Source organism: Acomys minous, assembly GCF_964271855.1.
Source record: "Acomys minous genome assembly, chromosome: 17".
NCBI classification, from domain to species: Eukaryota; Metazoa; Chordata; class Mammalia; order Rodentia; family Muridae; genus Acomys; species Acomys minous.
In genome coordinates this window covers 6090414-6111701 of record NC_140500.1, presented here as the reverse complement: position 1 = coordinate 6111701, position 21288 = coordinate 6090414, and the positions used below count along the sequence as shown (strand labels likewise).

General features: G+C 42.1%; 1 protein-coding gene and 1 long non-coding RNA gene across 9 annotated transcripts in view; one reads left to right on the top strand and one right to left on the bottom strand.

The window, feature by feature from the left end:
• LOC311587974 overlaps positions 1-14055 on the top strand; it is a 28428-nt gene extending 14373 nt beyond the window's left edge. The window contains exon 4 of the long non-coding RNA XR_014776028.1: positions 12966-14055. This is a non-coding gene — a long non-coding RNA (uncharacterized lncRNA). The remainder of the gene's footprint in view (positions 1-12965) is intronic.
• The window catches only part of SOX5 (SRY-box transcription factor 5), a 942792-nt gene that overhangs the window by 60638 nt on the left and 860866 nt on the right, over positions 1-21288 (bottom strand). For 6 of the 8 annotated variants that reach the window (XM_084765306.1, XM_084765302.1, XM_084765304.1 and 3 more), the window contains one exon: positions 5581-5727. The exons of the other annotated variants lie outside the window; for them this stretch is intronic. In XM_084765306.1, the coding sequence (XP_084621432.1) occupies positions 5581-5727 (147 nt within the window). The remainder of the gene's footprint in view (positions 1-5580; positions 5728-21288) is intronic. 8 annotated transcript variants of the gene reach the window in all.

Here is a 21288-nt window from a genome sequence, read left to right as displayed (position 1 = left end):
ATCGTCAGGGCAACACTTCCAGAACGATTACTACTCAAACATTTCCATGTGAGGCATGAAAGCTGGCAAAGGCAGCTGCAGTCACATTGAGTAGGGTGTTTTGAGTATTTCCCCACAGAAGTCATACTGCGGTCCATCTCAAACTCAGGACCTCTCCTGAGGTTTTGTGCTAAATATTGAAAGGATGCTTCTGCCATATTAGTGAAGATAACAAACTCTAATAAAAAGAAATGAAATAGGTTGGTTTTGACTTGACAGTGTATGCTTGTATTCCCTGCTCCTTGGGAGGTGCTAGCGGGAGGATCGGGAGTTCAAGGCTAGCCTGGGCTACAAAAGTAAGTTTAAATCCAGCCTGGGCTATTTGAGACCCAGTTCCAAAACCAAAACCAAAATCCCCAAACCAAAAAGCTAAACAAGCAATCAAGTAAGAGCATCAAACAACTCTGAAAGCTTGCAGTACTGCTGGTTAGACTTGGTTAGGGCTGGACCGGATGCCATCAGTTCACATTCATGCTTTCTTTTTCCTCCCACTTGGCATTATAAAAAGCTATCTTGAGTCACTAAAAATGCTGTCATTTTCTAAATGCATGGTAACCAGTCTTCAATCAAGAGTCACCCTCTCAGCAGAGCATCAACTCATCTTGGGAATATGTGTAGTTTGTGACTTAAGAAAGTTAAAGTAGAAGCTCGCCTCTGCAGATCAGTGCATGGGGCAATGTTTACTTGATAGCTTCAAAGTCCACAATGGGTACCACTGAAAAAAAAATGGTGTCTCATAGAAGTCACTGGCAGCACAGATACAGCCCATTCAAGCACACGCCACCACGTCAGAAGAGATGGCTCCATTTCTGTGAGAGTGGATCAGCTACCCGCAAAGCTGTAGCTCTTGCTTTGGAAACAGAAGCGTTATTTACAAGGACACTGCAGCAGAAGGGAGCTGATTGTATCTGGTCAGCTGGCTGGAGCCGTTTCTGGCTTTGGCAGACAAGCATTGCTTTCCCTTGTCACAACTCTCAGGTGCTACTGCTGAGCAAATGGGGACATCACTGCCAGAAGGATTTGAAAAGAACAAAAAATTGATTCAGACAATCTATGTGTTCTTGCCATGGACACAGGCTGTCACTGAGGCAGTGGGGGTGTTGTGTGACAAGGGTCACAGTGAGGTTAAAAGAAAAACACCCAGGAGTTCTCTGTTGTCATCAGCTTTTAAAGCTAACTGTTCTTCATGGCTGCTGGAAGTATATACGTTTCCATCAAACACCAAGAGACACTCAATCACAGCACATACAAGTTGCCCCTTAAATTACCGCAAGAGGTGATTGCTTTTACAAGGAAAAAAAAAACACTTAAAACATGAAGCTTCGACATTTAGCCCAACTAATACAGAGAAAGGTTCTTTGGTAGAGAGGCTGGCTGCGATCTCAAAAGACTACAGAATACACAGAAAGTGATTTAAATAAACAACGTGTGGCACTAACAAGGGAGATGTGGAACACGTCCTCTATCAGTCTGCTCTGTGGCAGAACCTAGACTGTAAACAAATTTAAACATTCGTTAAGGCATGCAAGCATATTTGAAGCAAACTTCAAGTTCCAATATCGTGCAACAGTATGCTAAACATTCCTTCGTATGAGAAGGCAGAATCTCTTGTACAAAAGTTTCATCATTTTATTCCTTGTTATGTGCCAACCTGTAGCCATTTAAACTGGTCTATAAAGTTCCACAGAAGCTGAGAGAATGTCCCTGCGAAGCTAAATATATCTGCCTTCACTGGTTCAGGTGAGAGACAATTGTGTTGTGGGATCTGCAGGGAAGAATTCAAAACATAGATACAAGACGAGAGCCAGTGTTTCTAGAAAGACCCGATGGGCTGTGGACATGCTACAACTTGCCTGCAGTCTTAACGCTCTACTATACAGTCCTTGGCAGATTAGACACTGAACATAAATTTATATATTTGGCAAGTTACTAATTAAGCCAAGACATTAAAAAAATTACGCAGTAACACCACTTCAAGCATTGATGAGGACGGCCCATAAGCACTGACATCAAGGACAGGGAAACCAGGTCTCTCAAAGGCAGACTTTGAATAGACCAGACATTGTCTAGAATTTTCTCCGTTACAAAATGCAATTCCCACATGCAGTTTTCAGACCTGCACTGTGAGTCCTCTAAAGCTTTCTTTATCATTTAATATTATAAATAATTACGTTCCTACGCGGCAGTTCAAAGCTCAGTCCAGCACTTGTACAACACCGCAGGCAGGTCAGGTGACCTTTCTCCAATCCTGCTCTCTCTGGTGCTGAGGACAGACAAAGTGATACGTCTGTCATACGCCATTACCATTAGAACGGAATCTTGTTCTTTTATTACAACTGAACTCCGCCAGATCTCTCAGCAGGAATGCTAAGTGAAATCAATGTCTTGGATTTCCAGGCTGAGCTTGGAGGTCACAGCCACTCTATCATTTCTCAGCATTATCCCTTCTCGCGCGCGCACACACTCCCCGAGCCTCCAACTGGCACACAGCAGATTGAAAACAGCATGCATCAGAGGACTCATGCTGCACAATTTTACAGTCTTTTGGAGCCCCTCCTTTTGATCCCCCCTTCCATATTCTTTTTTTTTTTCTTTTTGCAAATTGCAAATAAGTTTTGCTTGTGTCCTCTGGAGCTGGGAGTCAGTGGCAATGGTACATCCAGGTCGGGGGGAGCTGATTCTCCTCAGCGCACACCCCTCACTTCTGACAGCTGTCAGTAAGATCACTGTCCATCTGTCACCCCATGATTTGACATGGGACTCCGCTGCTCCAAAGAGTAAACTCACTTGTAACATAAGCCATCAATTTCATTTATGCCAAGTGGATATGCATACAAAGCCGTTCTATTATTGTGTGGTAAGAAGACAAACACAGACACTGGCAGTAACAGCAACACACACACACACACACACACACACACACACACACACAGGGGTGGGGAGGGAGGGGAGGAGAATATCTCCTAAGGTACTAATAGCTGATGGCTTAAAAACATAAATATGCTAATAAATGAATGCTCATGAATAAATTACTCTGTGGAGACACAATATTCATCATGTTATGTGCAAACATCTTTCTAAGCTACAAGAGAGTAAATGGGTCCTATTTATTTATTACTAGTTGTTCTGTAGGAGCTGCATTCAAATGAAGCAACTTAGTGCCTTGGCTCTTTTTAACTCACTGTATTTTTCTCATTAACTAAGTCAACATGGGCATATTTGGGAATTCTTCCTAACAATGAAAGTAGTGACAGGAAGCATGCTAGAGGACACTGGGCAAGGAACATATGCTTTATTAAATTGTTGATACTGAAAGAGAAAAATGTTAAATCTTTATATATGTTGCTATAACTGTGGGTGGGAAGAAGGGCACCCATTGGTTAAGCTTGGTGTGACAGAAAATTCATGAAGGCTAACTCTTACAAAGTAATTACACTCCAAAGATAAACTGTAGAATATATGTTTACATTATGTCAATCATGGTAATTAAGACACAATCTACTCCTTCTCTCTTGTGAAATAGAGGGACACACACAAAACTGTGAGATGTAAAAGCACTTTAACACTGCTAAGACAATGTTCTTTGCGATGACTGCATTGGGTTTTATGAGTACACACACCCACTTGGCTCACTAAGCCTCCCTCAGTCACAACAAAAAAGACCTGCCGTGGCTTTGGCATTTGCTATTGTTACCCACGAAAGAAAGGAGCACTGCATCAAGAGCCCAGCCGGCCTGCTAATGGATGGACAGATGGATGGATGACTGGGGGACTAAGCAAAGACAAAGATGGGCGAGGCCGCCTGGTGTTACATACTTTCTCATTATTTGTATAAGTAAAATTGTTGAAAATATACTAATCACAGAAAGCAGTCTGCAGTGCTGAAAGGCAGTACCCTAATGTAACACACTGTCATGTATCGAGTCATTGATGTGAAGGGGACCGTACCAAGCGGGAGAAACAGAATCACCCTTCACAGAGGGACCTGTGTAAAGCAAGGACTCTGCTGCTACGCATCTTTATTTTGGTGAAAATGTATCTGCAAATATAACACTTTAAAACTGCTATCACCAGGAGCTGTCACAATACCACCACTTTAGAATTAAACTTGATTTCGTAGCTGTTATAATTACTTCTGAGCTTTAAGCTTTGCATGTGTCCAAGATTATAAAGAGAAGCAGGTTGGGCCTTAGACAGTAAGCTAATGGCATGTGAGGTCTGCCAAACAGAGGAAGCGATTTGAAAGTGGCATATGTCCCCACTTTGGGGTCCCCCAATGTGCAAGGATTTCCCTCAGCCACAGTCCTAGCTCCTCTGTGACTTGTTCTCCTTTGCAAATGTGTTCTTTGCTTAGCAATACAGAAAAGGCACTGGGAATTCTAGAAAAAAAAGTAATTGGAAATCTTTCCCCAACTGACCCAATGGTCCCTTCTCCACAGTCCACCCCTGGAGTTCTACAGGAACTGAGCTGATGTTCTAAGCTCAAAGTCTCTTTCAATACTTTCTAATCTTTCTCATGCACTTCACTCACATCCGTCATGCCTGGTCCACCCGGACCGCCCTAGGACAGCTCCATACCTTGTTCATGGGATGGAAGACAGAAGCAAATTCCTAGAGAATTTTTAAAAGATGCTTGGTGGAAAAATTATTAGCAGTGTCAGACTTTTGGTTAGTATTTTCTAGTAGAGTTAAAATATTTATACTTATTTTTCCTGAATAATCACAGAAAACATCACCCTCTGGCTAGCCTTGCTTGCTGCACAGAAAGCTTAATGTGTTCACACAACAGCACACATGTGAAGTCTGCACACACAAAAGACTTTTCACACGAGACTCTCTGCTCTCCGCTAAGAAGCATTCATCTTCACTACGCCCCCCAGCCCTTCCCGTGTTCTTAGGAAATGTTTCCATAGCTCTAAAGCCAGAACTGTGTTTAAATAGTCTCCTAGTCCTATTATTATCTCTATGTCTTTACATGATAATCTTGGTGGATGGGTGACATATCTAAAATTACAACTATGCCGTTGCCCTACTGCATTATAACAGTTATTGATAGTTTTTAAGAAACACTCCATATGTCTCAATTCTACTCGTACTTAAGTTTCTATTTCAGTTGTTTATGCCTTGGCAAACATTTGTGTTTCTTGCTGAAACCAATCTCTCCTTCCTAATAACTTCTAATGAACTTTATACATACATGGCTTCACAAAATTTATTATCAATTATTCTTTTGATTATAAAGCGTGGCTATTTTATTGTTTTATAGATATCTATTTTTAAGGCTATATAAACTCATTGGTTCAAAGATGCCCATCTCAGGTTTTCACTGTAACTCTCGATATGTTTGTTGGGTGAATAAGTCAATTATTAGAAATGTAAATTTATACATAGAGCTATCACTGCTTCTAAAAGTCTTACCTCCGCGTACAGCCCGAGTTTAGTTAGCCCAGTAACTGGAATCTACGAGACCTTCAATAAATACTGAGTGAAAAGTAGAAGAGGCTTAAGTGCAAAGAAAGATGAGCTTATTGAAAAGGGTACCTTGCTTTTGGGTGGTGGGCTGTTTGTGCTCTTGTCTGTGTGAATGCTGGTAGGAGACACGGCAGCACCAAGGTTGCCTTGGGGTAGGCCTAGGAGCTTCCCTCCTGGAGAAACCTGCATTGCGGCTAGCTGGGCAGCATAGAACTGCTACAGAAGGAAAGACAAAGAGAGACTGTCAGTCATAATGCAAACGCACCCCTCAGCAGCACCACAGGTGGATGTGCCATGCTTTGCTACGTATTTCTGGTTACATCCCAGATAGTTAAGGAACCACAATGCCACCTCAGTTCCATGACTTGACGTGTCAGGAGAGCGATGGCAGGCAATACGAACACAAGGCCTTGGCGATGGCATGGGCCATGGCACTGGACAGACATAGTTGCCGCATTCGCTTCTGTCCAACAGCTGGGGAGGCAAACGTGCATCATCTGCCCGAGGCCCCAGCCTGTTTGCCGGTCAATTCTTGACCTTGTATCACTAACGGTCCAGCCCCGCATGCACAATAATTCTCTTATCTTCATTGCTTCAATCTCTGACTTACTGAACTGGGCATCTGGAACATTTTGTTTTGTTTTTGTTTTTGTTTTTGTCTGAGAATTAAGTGCATGGAAAGCAAGCAAGGAAGGAGAGGACTCTGGGAGGCTGATGCATGATCATTCTGCCTACATTGAAACTACTTGACTGGCTATGCTCGTGAGATGGCTAATCCAGTTCATGACACAAGCAGGCACACCTCAAAAAACTCTCTAACACACACACACACACACACACACACACACACACACACACATACACACACACACACACATTCTTACTAAACAGTAAAGAAAAGCTGGTCCCGCAAACAACTGATGAATTTAAAGGACCATTTCACTTTTCTAATAATATCTTAGTCTGCAGTATCCACCTTCAGAGCAACGCTTTACATTTAAACAAGGACATCAAACATTGAGGTTAACACTCTTTAGTCTTTGTGTAGTGTTCTTTAAGACATTAACAGTCTGGGTTAGAAAGCAACCATCATAATGCGCACATGCTCGTGTGTGTGTGTGTGTGTGTGTGTGTGTGTGTGTGTGTGTGTGTGTATGTGTTATGCACATCCCAGTTTCCTATCCTGTGGTTGTCGGAGATCCGCAGGGAAGCTTCCCTATGCATTGACTGTAAGGAAGGGAAGCCCTCCAAGGGAAGGATTCCAGCATGGCGTTACAGGGGAGAGTGATTCTAACATGGAAAATTACACCAGAAACAACACATTCTGCTAAGTGGCATCCTACTGTAAGTGCCATGCGGAAAACCAAGGGCATCAGTCCCATGCAGATACCCATGCATTGTCTGTACTTCCTGATCCTACCAGCCCAAATTTAAACAGAAAAGCAAAGGTGGCGGCAAAGACTACAGCTTACTTACACGTGAGATAACATAAGATACACTCAGAGAAAGTGGGAAACTCCCTACTGAAGCACATTTACATCATCAATACTCATCACCCCATCATATTTACATGTGTTGGCATAATAATAACATTTCTTATTTCAACCATTGGAAATGTAGGATTTCATCCCTAAAGTCTTAAGTTATATAAAGAGTAAAGGAATAATTTGTTTCATAGCTGAAGACTTTAGAATATACAGTTGAAAAAAAAAACCCAGCTGATATATTTCTAATTTTGATGAAAACTTGCATATTATTTCCTGGGATTTGAAAAGTAGATTTTTCCCCCTTGCTATCATTTCTAGCTTTATGAGGTTATTTATCATGTAACTGTGTCTTCCAGGCATGGCTTAGAAAATTACTCACATGCTCAGTAAAATATGTAGATGCTCAGATTTGAAAAATACACAAATTTTCAGTCTAGCCGCACGGCAATATTATATTCTGTGACTTTTCTGTTGCACTTCTTACTGTGTCCTTGACAAGAACTGCATTGGTTGCTATTACTAGAGACACGTGTTAACAATAACACGTTCCTAGCTTGAGTATACAGTAAAAATGAGCTCTTGCCAATTAAGTCAGGTGACATGGGGCATCTAGACATAGTAGTCAAATAACAAAATGTTGAAAAACCTCAATGATTTAAAATTCAGTTCTGAGATTTGTCATTATATTTGAAAGGCCTATCTAGCTATCTTTCAATCTAGCATGGTTGGTGTGTAGATACTTAAATAACTCTATCAATTATGCCTAAAAGGTGATTCAATGATTAGTGGTCACAATAGGCACATTTGCAATTCTTAGAAAATTTACAGGATCTGTATTTAAAGTTAAAATAATAGAACCCTCAAACACTGCGCTGTGTCTGAAGGCTGGGGATGTCACATACTTGATGTTAATTAAAAGCACACATCTTTCACCCACTTCATACACGCATTCAGTCTACCGTTGTTTTAGAAATGGAGTTGGGGTTTATCAGGGTTCAATTATCTGCAGACATGCTTTTGAATTGAAATTGAAAAAGTTGCCCAAAGTCAGATGGCTTATAGCTGCAGTGAAGAATCAAATGTCTTTAGTCCACAGCTCCAGCAGAGGAGACAATGGTCCTTGAAGGAGCTGGAGAAAAAAATTACATAAGCAAGTAGGACCCGTTGGACGACGTAAGACACAATTCAGAGACGTGTGGAGGGGCATGTGCATACATGCAGACAGACTTAGGAAACCATGGATGCCAGAAAGACAGGAAATAAAGAACTGGTAAAATAAAGCCCATGTTATGTTAGTGTTTCCTTAAAAATCATCTTTTGATGGAGTTTGAAAGAGGGGAGGAAGGAAGAGGAATAAGAAGTTAATATTTTAATCCTAAATTTTCTTAATGCTCTGTGGAGTTTGAAGTTGTAATGGCCTTAAATTTTTTCACCATTACTTTCAAAATAAGTCAAATGGGTCTCTGTAGGGTTGTTTAAAAAAAAAAAAACCTATAGCCTTGTTAAACCAGGAGTGTCAGAGCCGGCCTCCAGCGCCAGCCTTTCAGGTAGGTGCACAGTCTCTCTCCGTTTATTTCTAATGTTGAGAAGGAAGAAAGTAGCTGTCTTCACGTTAGAACAAGTGCCATCATATACCTCATTTTACCTTGTGAAGAAAAGTGCAAACTTGGGTGGAATCTGTAAAAGTCTCTTTTACCCACCTAATGTAATTGTTGTCTTGGTGTCTTGGAGACTTCCTGCTGAGTGAGCTCACCCTTTCTGATTCTTCCTGGAGTCTGGCTGACTGGTTCAACTCAGCTGTTCTGGGTTGTGGCATGGCTGGTGCTTTGTATTTAATTAATTGCTCGCCCCCTGAGATTCTTACTGTTCTGTGAGCAGACCCCTCAGACTTGTCAAAGTGATGCTGTGTAACCTTGCCTCCCAATTATCCTCGATTGGCCAATCAATGCCTACCCACAGCCAGGACAGAAGTGAGATAGGCAGAGCTAAGTTTCAAGGGCTTGGAGGACAGAGGATCACAGGAGAGAGGAAGCAGAGACAGCCATGGGTTAGTGTTAAGAGGAACCATGTGACCAGAAGGAGCTGGCTCTGAGGATCAGTGATGGAGGGAAACAGCCCAGGTGAAAAGCATGTGCAGGTATTTGTGAGAATTATGGATGCAATGTATCCCAGATAGAAATAATTAAAGCAAGTGGCATGGGCTGTGGGTATGCAAAGTAAAAGGTAGGAGGTTTATATCTGCCCTTCCCCAGTGGTTTAAGGCTATTAAAAAATGTAACAGGTGTCTGTGTCTTTTACTGACATGATAGTGGGTTAAATAATAACTGCCATAATAATCTATGAAAAAAGAGTAAACATCAATACCCAATTTTCTACAAGAGTTCTGGGTTAAACTCCTCTCCATGTTGACTGATTCAAACTGGCTTCTCTCAGCTTCCGATTGAATTGTTCTGCTTGGCCAGAGATCTGTTGAAATCTTCTGGCTCCTTCTCATTCTTTGTCTCACTCTGTCTCCACCTGTGTCTAGCTTGTTTTCTCTGCAACCTGTCACGGTAAAACTGTCCTGGTAAAAACTATATCTGAACTCTACAAGCTAAACTGCCAGGAACTCCAATCCACTGCACTCCTCTCAACTGACTCCTCACTGACTGTCAGCTGACTGAACTCAAGTCCACTCAGCTGCTGCTCCCTGCACTTCCCTAAGTAGCCTCTTTTTCCTGTGCTATTCTCATGAGAGTCGGGTGTATCCTAGTCTGTTAAATCTTTCTCTGCTTTGCCACTTTCTTTGCTCCTCAATTAGACATCTACAGACTAATTTTACCTACATTGTTTGGGATTAAAGATGTGTGCTCAGGTCTTGTCTGTATTCCAGCCAGACCATACTGTCATATAGGACATATCTATATTCCACTCAGATCACATAGGCGGAGAAGGTCTTTGGATACAATCTCTTTTGAGCAGCCATGTTGCTGGATTAAAATTCCTCTACATATATCTACAAAGTCTAAGTGTATAGTTTAAATCTCTGTAGGAATGTACTCCCTATTGTACGGGGAGTCCTGAGGGTAGTAGGCATAGTGTGACAGCAAAGCCAGCGACTTAAGCCGAGCGATCTACCTGAGAATCAAACAGCACAGGGTTCAGAGGCTCAATTATTGCTCTTGAAAGATCAGGCGTGGGGATGCCGGGAGTGAGAACAGCACACACGCAGATTAACTGGGACAAATGCAAGGCAGGAGTATATGCTGCGACGTCATCAGAATTTAGTAGTGACAGCTCTGATGGTAAGAATCTGACCTGTTATCACTAATGAGAAAATTAACAAGAGGAAATTACCCGAGTGTCATAGCACAGGAGGCACAAGACCAAAATCTACTTAAGTCTTCATTTTAAAGGTATAATGTGCAACTGTTTATCATATGCTTAGGTAGAGCAATAAATCATTGTGAGGCAGCCAAAATGCATCACACTTCTTTTTGGAGGGGACGGAGGGAATAGATGTCAACCAGGCTGAAAGGCTATCCCATACCTGCACTGTGACAGGCAAAATGCTGACCATCTCATTGGGGACTTCCTCAAAAGGGCAGACTCTCCTCCTCCTCCTCTTCCTCCTCCTCCTCCCTTTTTTCCCTCTTTCTATTCTTCTCCTTCCTTCCTCCTCTTTCTCCTCTTCCTATAGCACTACTCAGGGACCCTGGGTCTATGCACATCAGAGGCCAGTGCTCCCTTACTGAGCACCACGTCCAGCCTCAGGCACTTTTCCTAGTGTGAAGAGTGTGATGGCTTCTCCACATGACAGCATAAGCAAGGGAACTACATCCACCCCAGCCAGCCAAACCTAGTCACCACTTTGTTCTATGGACCAATGTACATATATGGGATCACGGTCAGTATTTCATTGACAGGTCACTTAGAGGCATTTTATTTTCCTGCCAAGTTCTTGTGATCCAGTACTAGGCCAGAATTTGGTGAGGGGATAAAGACAGATATTTTCACCTCTACTAATTAACTTAATCTTTTGGGTAAAATGAGAGTCTAGCCCTTTTGGACAATCTGGGTTTTTTTTCCCATGGTTATATACAATACATATTTACAATCTTTAAATGATGATATTCACTTTACTTAGACATGTTAAACTAATTTTTTCCAGTGCTCATCATAGAGTAGCTTGAGAAAATAACAACCAGTTTAAATTCTAACCTGGATTATCACATTCATCTGGGAGATAGGAAGCTCTCGCCACTTCCCTCTAATAGCATATTTTCCCCAAATTGCTCACAACACAGCTTCTTCCATTGGCTACCAGCCTGGTGTCTAGTTGCCATCTGGAGTATCTGGATTTGAAACACTAGGCACTGGCAAAAATAACTATCAGGATTTGTTGTCCCAAACCTACTCATTGAGCATTAAACCCCCCTAAGGGCAGGGCCTCTGCCTCTGCCTCTGCTGTTGTATAAAACCATCAAATGCAGCAGCACAGACCCAGAGGCAAGAGCTTTGTAAAATGACGTCACTGTCTGTTAACGAGTAGAGGTCTCTTCGTATACTTAGGTTCCCTATTACGCATCTAGACCATCTGGATGGAGGTAAAGTGAGACAGAGAGGACCCTGCATTCGGTCCTGTACCAAGACCAAGCATCATAACATAATGGATGCTTTGAAACAACTACCTTTCTCTACTTCAGACATGGGTTAGAAGACAGACGGGCGGGGGGTGGGGGGTCTGGGCTGGGGTAGAGAGTGGAGGTGGGGACAAGGGTGGGGTGGGCAGAGCTTAGGAAAGCAGAGGTACATAAGCTCTGGGCAGCACCAATTTTTTCTTCATTTTTCTTCTCTCTCTGTATGGCTCCTCCAAATTCAATATCATACTACAGAGAAAACATCCCTGCTTCTTTTTGTGAGGGCAGGACTTCTCAAATGCTATGTATAAGGTACAGTGGCACTTGAAGGTTATTTGTGAACTCTGGGATGACCATGAAATGAGTGATGATCCTAAGACTGTTAGAGCCCCCTGAGAATTTTTGTTAAGCGAATATTTATAAGTCCTTTCATAAATGTATTTTCCTTTTAATTATGTGTGCCTATGTGTGTGTTGGGGAGCATGCACATGTGAATGCACATACTGCAGAGCCCAGGAGAGGGTGTCAGACTCCTCGGAGATGGGTAGAATAAGGTGATTGTGAGCTGCCCAACTCTGGAGCTGAGACTACAATTTGGGTGCTCTATAACATGCTGAGCCATCTCCTAGGCCCTTCAAAGACCCATCCTCCTCTCTGAGTAACATTTTTCCTCTATACCAATATTTGGAGAAATATAAGTGAATATAAATGAATTTTTGATGCTTTAATATTTATTCAAATAGAAGCAATGAAGTTGTTTTATTCTCCTCAAAGTTTTAAGCACACACAAGGGTAAAACTGTCATCCTGTGTGGTCCTTGGTGATCAACAAAAACATTACTCCAAACAAGTACTACTCAATTAAAGATTGAATAGAAACAAATATACAGACTTAAAGTTTCAAACCTAACATAGAAAGAAAACTTTTCTGAGATTGACTTCCAAGGCAAATATGTATATAGGAATGGGAAATTTTGAGTTTTTAAAAAAACGATGTTGATACATACATACACCTACATATGTGCATTCATACATACACATAGAAACACACAGGTACATGTTGATGTACACACAGATATGCATGTGCACTCACACAACACACACATGTACACACACATATACACACTCATATATACATATGTAGCTTGTATATATTAACATTTCATGCATTTGCCACATACTTAGAACAGGACTTTTGACCAATAGTATTTTCATCGATTTTTTTGTGGTCCATTGTTTCTGAATACATTCCTACCTAGTGTAAATTAAACCTGAAAAGATGCATTAAGTTAAATGTGATATGTAAGAACAGTGTTTCACCTTTTCTCTCTTTCCTTTTCTTTCTTAAGTGAAGGGACATGGAATGGCATTGTGAACAGAACCAAAAACCAAAAGCAATTTCAAGCCTCCACAAGTGTTACCTTTACGGCCTGACTTCTGCTTCTTAATGTGACTTCAACGTGGAGTTTAACGAGGAACTAATGTACAGAGAAAACCCTCAGAACTTGCCAGCAGGTTCCAGCGTGACTAGATGTACGTTCTGCGTTACCATTTGTCATGTTTCCCCAGACATTATCAGTTAAGCATGGACTTCCATGACACTGGCAACTTTAGCCTATTTATAAGTAGATTATGTGTAAAACAGCGTCAGGGAAGTCCCAGGAGAGAGTCCCACACTGAGTGGATAAACACTTAGGATTTATGCATCGCGATGGACTGGCTGAGAAGCTATGCTCCACTCTCCCACCCTGAGGGACTCAGGAGCACAGGACATACGAGTCCCCACACACTGGGCATACTCTCAGAAGGCTAGGAAGTGGAGAAATGTCTCAGCCATTAACAACACCTGCTGCTTTCACACAGCTCCCGTGACAAGGCTCACAATAACATGGCACTCCAGGCTCAGGGATTGGGCTTTCTTCGGTCCAGGCACTCCTCACACATGGCACCTCCCCGCCCCCACATAATTTAAAAGAAGGTGAATCTTGACATGAATTTCAGAGAGCACCACATTGTTGGTGTGAGGAAACTGGAAACTTGCACTCTGCTGGTAGGAATATTAAATGTCCCTTCCTACTACAGAGACTGCAACAGCTCCATGGCAGATAAAGAAGAGCTAGTATGTGACTTTGAAGTCTTAGTTGTTTAAGAAAAATACATGAAAATGGGATTAAAAAAAATAAAACATACATATAAAACCATATTGTAAACAGAATTAGTCTCAATAGTCCAAGGTAGAAATGACTCCAGATTTTTTCAAGGGTAAATGGTAAAAATTGTGGCAGAGATATGGGATGGAATATTACTCAGCAAGGAACAGCACGTATGCACCTTGATGAGCTCCAGCTTTGCCAAGCCAATAATGCGGAGGAAATGGAAAAAGGCTGTGATGCCACCCATGTAAAGTGCTTAGAAAGACAGCTCTCGGTATCAACACAAAGATGGGATGGATGAAGGTGTCCAGGGTAAGGAGGGAGGGATGTGAGCATTCTGTCTAGTGCGGGTTTGAACATGCTTTGAAGGGGACTAAGGTGATGGTGACACACAGGTCAATGTGCATTTATAGAGACAAAACAAGGCAAATTTACTTGTATATCTTCACACACACACACACACACACACGAGAGAGAGAGAGAGAGAGAGAGAGAGAGAGAGAGAGAGAGAGAGAGAGAGAGAGAGAGAATTATGGACATCCTTGTAAGCTCTATGTCAAAATGTCCTGCGTTAATTACCTTCATTGTCACTATGTAGGGCATCAGAAAGGACATGACAGAAGCTGTCTTAGGGAGAAGACTTTACCCTGACTCATGGTTTCAGAGGGCACAGGGCATGGCTGCTAGCTCACACAGGTGGACAAGGCATCAGAGAAGGGGAGGCTTCTACACACACAATGAACAGGAAGCAGGAGGTGAGGGAAGATACAGGGAGAGGCCTGGGTAAGAGACAGCTCCCCCTTCCCCCCGAAGTGGTTCCTCACAGTCGGCCCCTCCCCCTACTTCTCAGGCTCATCTTTCAGGACTTTCCAATAATGCTGTCATATTTCCACCTACCAAGAACTAATGCATCGATACTACTGTGGTCTACCATCTCTGGAAGTGCTCCCTAGATGTAGCCCACGATTTATTAATCCCCTAGGCATCTCTCTATCCAGTCAAGCTGAGGATCAAGATTCACACTCCAGGGGTAGAGCTACCTAGAGCCTTCTCTTCTCGTCCTCCTCCGAGCCTTCCTGTAGGAGACAGGATGCTCCTGGGAAGATGGCCTGATACTTTCCTGGCTGGGACTGGCTGGAGAGAGCTAGGATCTGACAGTCTCATTAGCCAGCTACCCCTGGCAAGCACCGTGAAGAAGTCAGACTACACTCCACCTAAAACAACAGGGTACGTTAATCCACACTGAACTTTGTTCTGTGTGCAGCAGAATACATTTTAGCCCTGTGCCAGGCCAGCTGTCAATTTCGCAGTTATGACTTCTGGTACTAAAGACAGAGGGAGTCAGCATCTTCCGCTTAGCACAATGCTTCCGGCACCTCTGAACATTTGCTGAGCCTTGTGATGGCCGAATCAGTGGTTCCTTCCCTTGATAGATCACAACATACCACATTTGTTTGTCCATTTAGCCACTTGATGGACACTTGGAATTTTATTTCCCATTTTTAGACTGTTATGAATAATCCTGCCATGAACATTCCAGTTCTCTGTGTGTTTTTATTACTCTGGGCTACCCTGCTTCTAATATTGGATTTGCTTAGTCATATGCACATGAGTCATGTAAGCTCATGTTTACTTTAAGAGTGCCCTTTTTTTTCACAGTGGCTGAACTCTTGTGTTCATGTTGCAGTGTCTGAGGATTGCAGTTACTCTACATCTTCATCAGTACTTAATATTTTTAAAAATATTTTTAAAAATATTATTTTAGGTCTTTTAGAAATATCATTTACTTCTATTTGTGTATGTTAGTGTTTGCCTGCATGTACCCTCAAGGCCAGAAGAGGGTTCAGTGGGCTGCAACTGGAGTTACAAGTAGTGAGGAGCAGCCATAGGGGGCTGGGAACTGACCTCTGGTCCTCTGGAAGAGCAGCAACTGCTCTCAACAGCCCCGAGCCATCTCTCCAGCTCTGTGGCTATCTTCCTAAGGAGGATTATTCTAGCAAGGTAGAATCTCTGCTGTATCTCAGCTTTTCTAAGACATACCATCCAGGTGTGATTTCCTTTTTAAAGAAGTGAGTCATGATAATACTTTTTCTCTCTTGATTCACCACAAGAGGCAAAGCTTCTCCCTTTAGATATACTTTACAGGAGAGATTCTGTCTGCCTGTAGAGAGGTTTCAGACTAAGAAATGCTTAGAAGGAGAGGGAAATGTGGGGAGGGAGCCCTAGGATGGGACTGGAAGGAGAGGAGGGAGGGTGCTGGATTCAGGCTATAAAGTAATCAAATAAACAAACAAACAAACAAATTTTCAAAGATGAAAAAAAAAAGAACCTCTTATGAATCTGGATAGGGCGGCACCAAAGAGGCAGAGGCAAATAGATCTGATGGCAAAACCATATCACTAACATATGAAGAACATGACACTGCAAATTCATGAATAATATTTATATAAAGCTGCTTCATTAAATGTTAGTGATACGTATCCAACTGTTATTATTTTATCCAGTTTTATGAGCTGTGAGAGTTGGATGGAAAAGGGAGGCACCAATGAACAGTAGACTGGTGTGTGGGTGTCCAAATGGCATCCTGCTGAAATTCCAGATGCCTCTGACCTTCCTCCAGCCACAGGACCTCTGTCACAAGTCAGAGGGGGAGGGGGAGGGTCACTCTGCTTCTGCCTCGCTGCAGGCAAGGATGCTTACACACAAGGGCTTCGAAAGCAGTCTCCTTTAAAGGCTGCTTGCCTCATTTTACTACACAGGAATAAATCTCAAACAGCCAGGAGAACACTCACTTTGACTTTTATAATTGAAGCAGCTCCTTTAGGAACTAGATAAACTTTTGTAAGAGTCACACTAGGAAATGCCACCTGATCTGTTTGCTTCCTCTCCCTCCCCTCCCCCTCCCTCTCCTCCTCCCCCCCCCCCCCAACGCTCTGCGCCACAAACCACCTTCATGTTCTGCACATAACCCATTGCAATATGTTCCAACATCTGCCTCCCCGTATGACGCACGACCTATCCAACTGACCCTTTTTATGCCGCTCCAGAATTTCTGCTCGTAACTGATTGAGGACAAGAGCTCCACTTCCATCCCCGAGGTCACAGACCAGTAAATACATCTCCGTTTGGCACGGGAGGAACGTTGCTGGCCAGGGGCTCTTCATATCTATATACATCACCAATGGCACTTCATCTTTAATTAGTTTAATTTTGTGAGAAATGCCACTGGAAATTCCTCTCAAAGCATCAGAAAAAGGAAGGAAGGCATACACATAGGCTTGCTCACTGGAGAAAAATAAGATTCTGTGGCTCTCAAATGGGAAAGCCGAGGGTCACCAGGCAGACAGTTGCTTCCATTCGGCCATGTTTATGACCATCTCTCATCTATCCCAGCAGATGGTGGAAAAAAGGCCACCATTCCAGCTGAATGTAAGGGGAATATCTGTGCCCATTTATATTAAACCAAACTGTATATTGTTTATATTATTTTATGTTACTTACATTATTCTGCATAATGTAAGAACCACCTCTTCTACAATGTGTCCTGGCTGCATGCTGGAGCACACATGCAGGGATCAGAAGTCTAAGAACAGTGACTCTGTCTCCTTCTGATGAGTTTTGCTACTTCTGGAATCTCTGAAAGATTTTATATGTTTGCTATGGAGGGAGGGGGGGCGAAAGTTCCCACTACTTCAACAACTCCACAAATGTTAACAACTCGAGATACCAAAATTTAAGTTATCCTTACATTGGATTTCTGTTAGGTGGCATTAACTCATCGAAATGGGAGCAAAGCTCATTTGGGAAAACTCTAATATGGTATATATTGTTGTCTGTTTCCTTAATTTCAAATTTTAATTATACGTATACATGTGTTTCTCTGTATGAAAATGTACACGTGAGTCCTGGTGCCCATGGAGCCCAGAACAGGGCTTGGGTGGCTAGCTGGATGTTATAAGGAGCTGCCCAGCATGGGTGATGAAAACCAAGAGCAGTAAGTGCTCTTAACTGCTGAGCTATCTCTTCAGGCCTAGCTTGTTGTCTTTATCATTGATGTTTTCACTCATTTAAATGAGTCTTAATAACGCCCTACACACACACACACACACACACACACACACACACACACACACACACACACACACACAAGGTCCTTAGCTCCAGAAATCTGACAAGGAACAAGAAAATCTTCAACGAAATGACTACAGAAATGAAAAGTGTGGTTGCCAGTGTGATAAGTAGCACGTGGCAGAAGAAGCACGTGAGGATGCACACCTGTGCATGATGGGCTGGTTTCCCTCTGTTGTGGGGGGGCAAGAGTGGGGTTCCCTTCCTGAAGGCCAACGGAGCTTGGTCAGTGAAATAGTCACCACACAAAAATGTAAAGCTGCAGGAATCCTCCCCGGAGCCAAGGGCTCTCCCTTAAGCTAGGAGTGATAAGTGATGGCTTGAGAGACTACAAAGATGCTTTAGGACTGGGAGGATGCCTCTGTGCCCCAAGAAGGCACACCTGCACCCACATCTCTTCACTTTTCCTTTTTTTTTCCTCTTCTGTCATAAAGAGACAACATACAGCATGTTTAAATTTAATAAAAGTTTCCTCCTAGGGATCGCCTTTCACTTGACTCTTCACCTTTTGCCCACCTATGAGCTTCTAAGTTAACAATGCATATTAATAATGAATGCTGGCTCTGCGCATATGCGCTCTCAGTGACTCTCCACTTCATGGTACACGTAGACACAGAAGGAGGAATGGTGGGGATACTTATCAAAACAGCTAAACTTCACCCCAAGGCATGGCAGGCACCATCATTTGAAATTTCTCAACAAATTTAGGAACTAGGTATTATTCTTGATTCACTGAGGAAGACGGAAGGCACAGAAGACATGGATCTGTGCCTTTCAGACACAGGAAGTAAAAGACAATATTGAGTTTACATCCATTTTCATTTTTTACCAGCTTCTGACATATTCACTGTACCTTTTGAGCCACAGCTGTAATCACTCAAACACAGTGGTGGCATCTATGTTAGAGAAGGAAAGGCTAACTGAGATGGGTCCAGAGGAGACTGCACTGAGGACCACTCCAGAATTAAGGATACAAGACAGGAAAGAGGGACACACCCAGGAGAAACATTCCCAGCATCCTTTATCTGCCTTCTTTTTCTTTTTTTAAGATTTATTATTTATTATTATGTATACAGAGCTCTGCCTGCATGTACATCTGCAGGCCAGAGGAGGGTATTAGATCACATTATAGATGGTTGTGAGCCACCATGTGGTTGCTGGAAATTGAACTCATGACCTCTGGAAGAACAGTCAGTGCTCTTAACCACTGAGCCATCTCTCCAGCCCTCATCTGCCTTCTTTCTCTTGGCTCTTGCCAGCAAAAATGCTTTATCTTGTTTTTCTATTTCACTTTTAAATTTAAAAATAAATGGTTCAAATATTCTCTAATGAAATGTAATAGATGTGAGGGAAACTATAAAAGTGTGTTTTTGTATTTTCTTAATCACTGAAATGATTTTCAGCTCCTTAGCTCCCAGAACTCTTAACTGGAACAAGCAGTCACTAATGAAATCATCACGAAAACATGTCACACTGGAAATGTGTAAATCCTCATGGTAGAGGAGCATCAGGGGGAAATGGTGTTATTGGTCAGCAGACTAGGCGTGTCCCTGAACCTGCACGCAGATGGAGGGCAGCAGGGTGAGCTGATAGAAGACACCGTTAGGAGGAATCTTGTCTGGTTCACAGTGTGCATGGGAAGCCTGAGCTGGGGCTATGGCGTGGGGGGTGGGGGTGGGGAAGGGGAAGAGTGTCTAAAGCTGCAGCAGACTGAGAACAGGGAGTATATGATTACACTCCTGCTCCACAAGACCAGGAGGGAGCTGGGAGAACTGATGGGGAGACTTTAGCCTCACCCCAACCCGCTCCTCACTGGTATGGCCATTGCTGCGTACGATTTTAAGTTGATTCCACACTCATTGTATGATAGTCTGTGTGTCAAATTTTCAGTACTGCCTCACGTTTAGTTAAAGGCTTGGTCTCTATGCCTAATTCACACCAATAATTTAACCATATGAAGCTACAGTCCTTGTTTTCACCTCATGCTCACAAACCCTAGCTTTCCTATAACTTTTGAAAAAAATGTCGTAGCAAAAATGAGCCATCTGCACTGCTCAGAACATGAGTAACTTAAACTAATTAGGACAAACACGATTACAACAGAACCCTGTATCCTTTGTATTTAGATTTTCATTATCTTTCAGAGCCCAACATATCTCTCAGTAGCACTTGGCACATTTCTCATCACATCAAAGTCACCCAGAGAAATAATCAGCTATTTTAATTTCTGCCCTACTGCCTTTAAGATGGCTGCCTCCTTCAGCAGACACATACCGGGTGCCTGTTCTGTGTCAAGTATTGTCCTTGATAGTTGGGATACACCGGAGAACAGTAGCCTGTGCCATCATGAGCTTTTTAATTTTAATTTTCAGGAAGACTTGCAAAGCTTTAACCTTAGACTATCTGTATTTAGACCTGCTCAGCTTTTCTTCATCTGATAATGTTTATTACTGATGACCACAGTGACTGGCATTTGTTAATGTATGCTGCCTTTGAAAACACTGAAGTCATCTTTGAGACTATAAACTTGAAGGACTATGATGGTTGTACATCAGTGGTAGAGCTTGCCTCATGCATACAAATAAAAATCACACAGAAAAATGGATAATTGGGAGATACAGGTGGCAACATGGAGCATGAAACTTGAAAACACCATGTGCTAAGTGATGTAAGCCAGGCACAAAAGAACAAACAGTTGGTCTGATTCACTTACAGGGAGAACTTAGATGATAGTGGAGCAGAGACCAGAGGATGGATATCTTTCAGTCTGTCTGTCTATCTATCTATCTATCTATCTATCTATCTATCTATTATCTATCTATCTATTATCTATGTATCATTTATGCATTATCTATCTATCTATCTATCTGTCTATCTGTCTATCTATCTATGTCTGTCTATGATCTCCCATCTATCATTTATCTATCTATCTATCTATCTATCTATCTATCTATCTATCTATTATCTATGTATCTATCTATAATCTACCATCTTGCATTATCTACATCTATCTATTTATCTGTCCATTTTATCTCCTATCTATGCATTGTCTATCTATGCATTATCTTTGTATCATCTATGCAGCATCTGTCTGTCTATCTATCTGTCTATCTATCTATCTATCTATCTATCAATCTATCTATCTGTGATTTATCAGTCTATCATTTACCTTCTATTTATAATTTATCTATGATCAATAATCTATCATTTATCTATCTGTCTATGATCTACCATCTATCATTAATCTATTATCTATCTACCTATTTGTCTATGATCTATCTATCTATCTATCATCTATTATCTATCTGTCTATCTGTCTATCTATCTATCTATCTATCTATTATCTATATCTATACATCTTAACCCACTACACTGGAAACAAATCAAATAA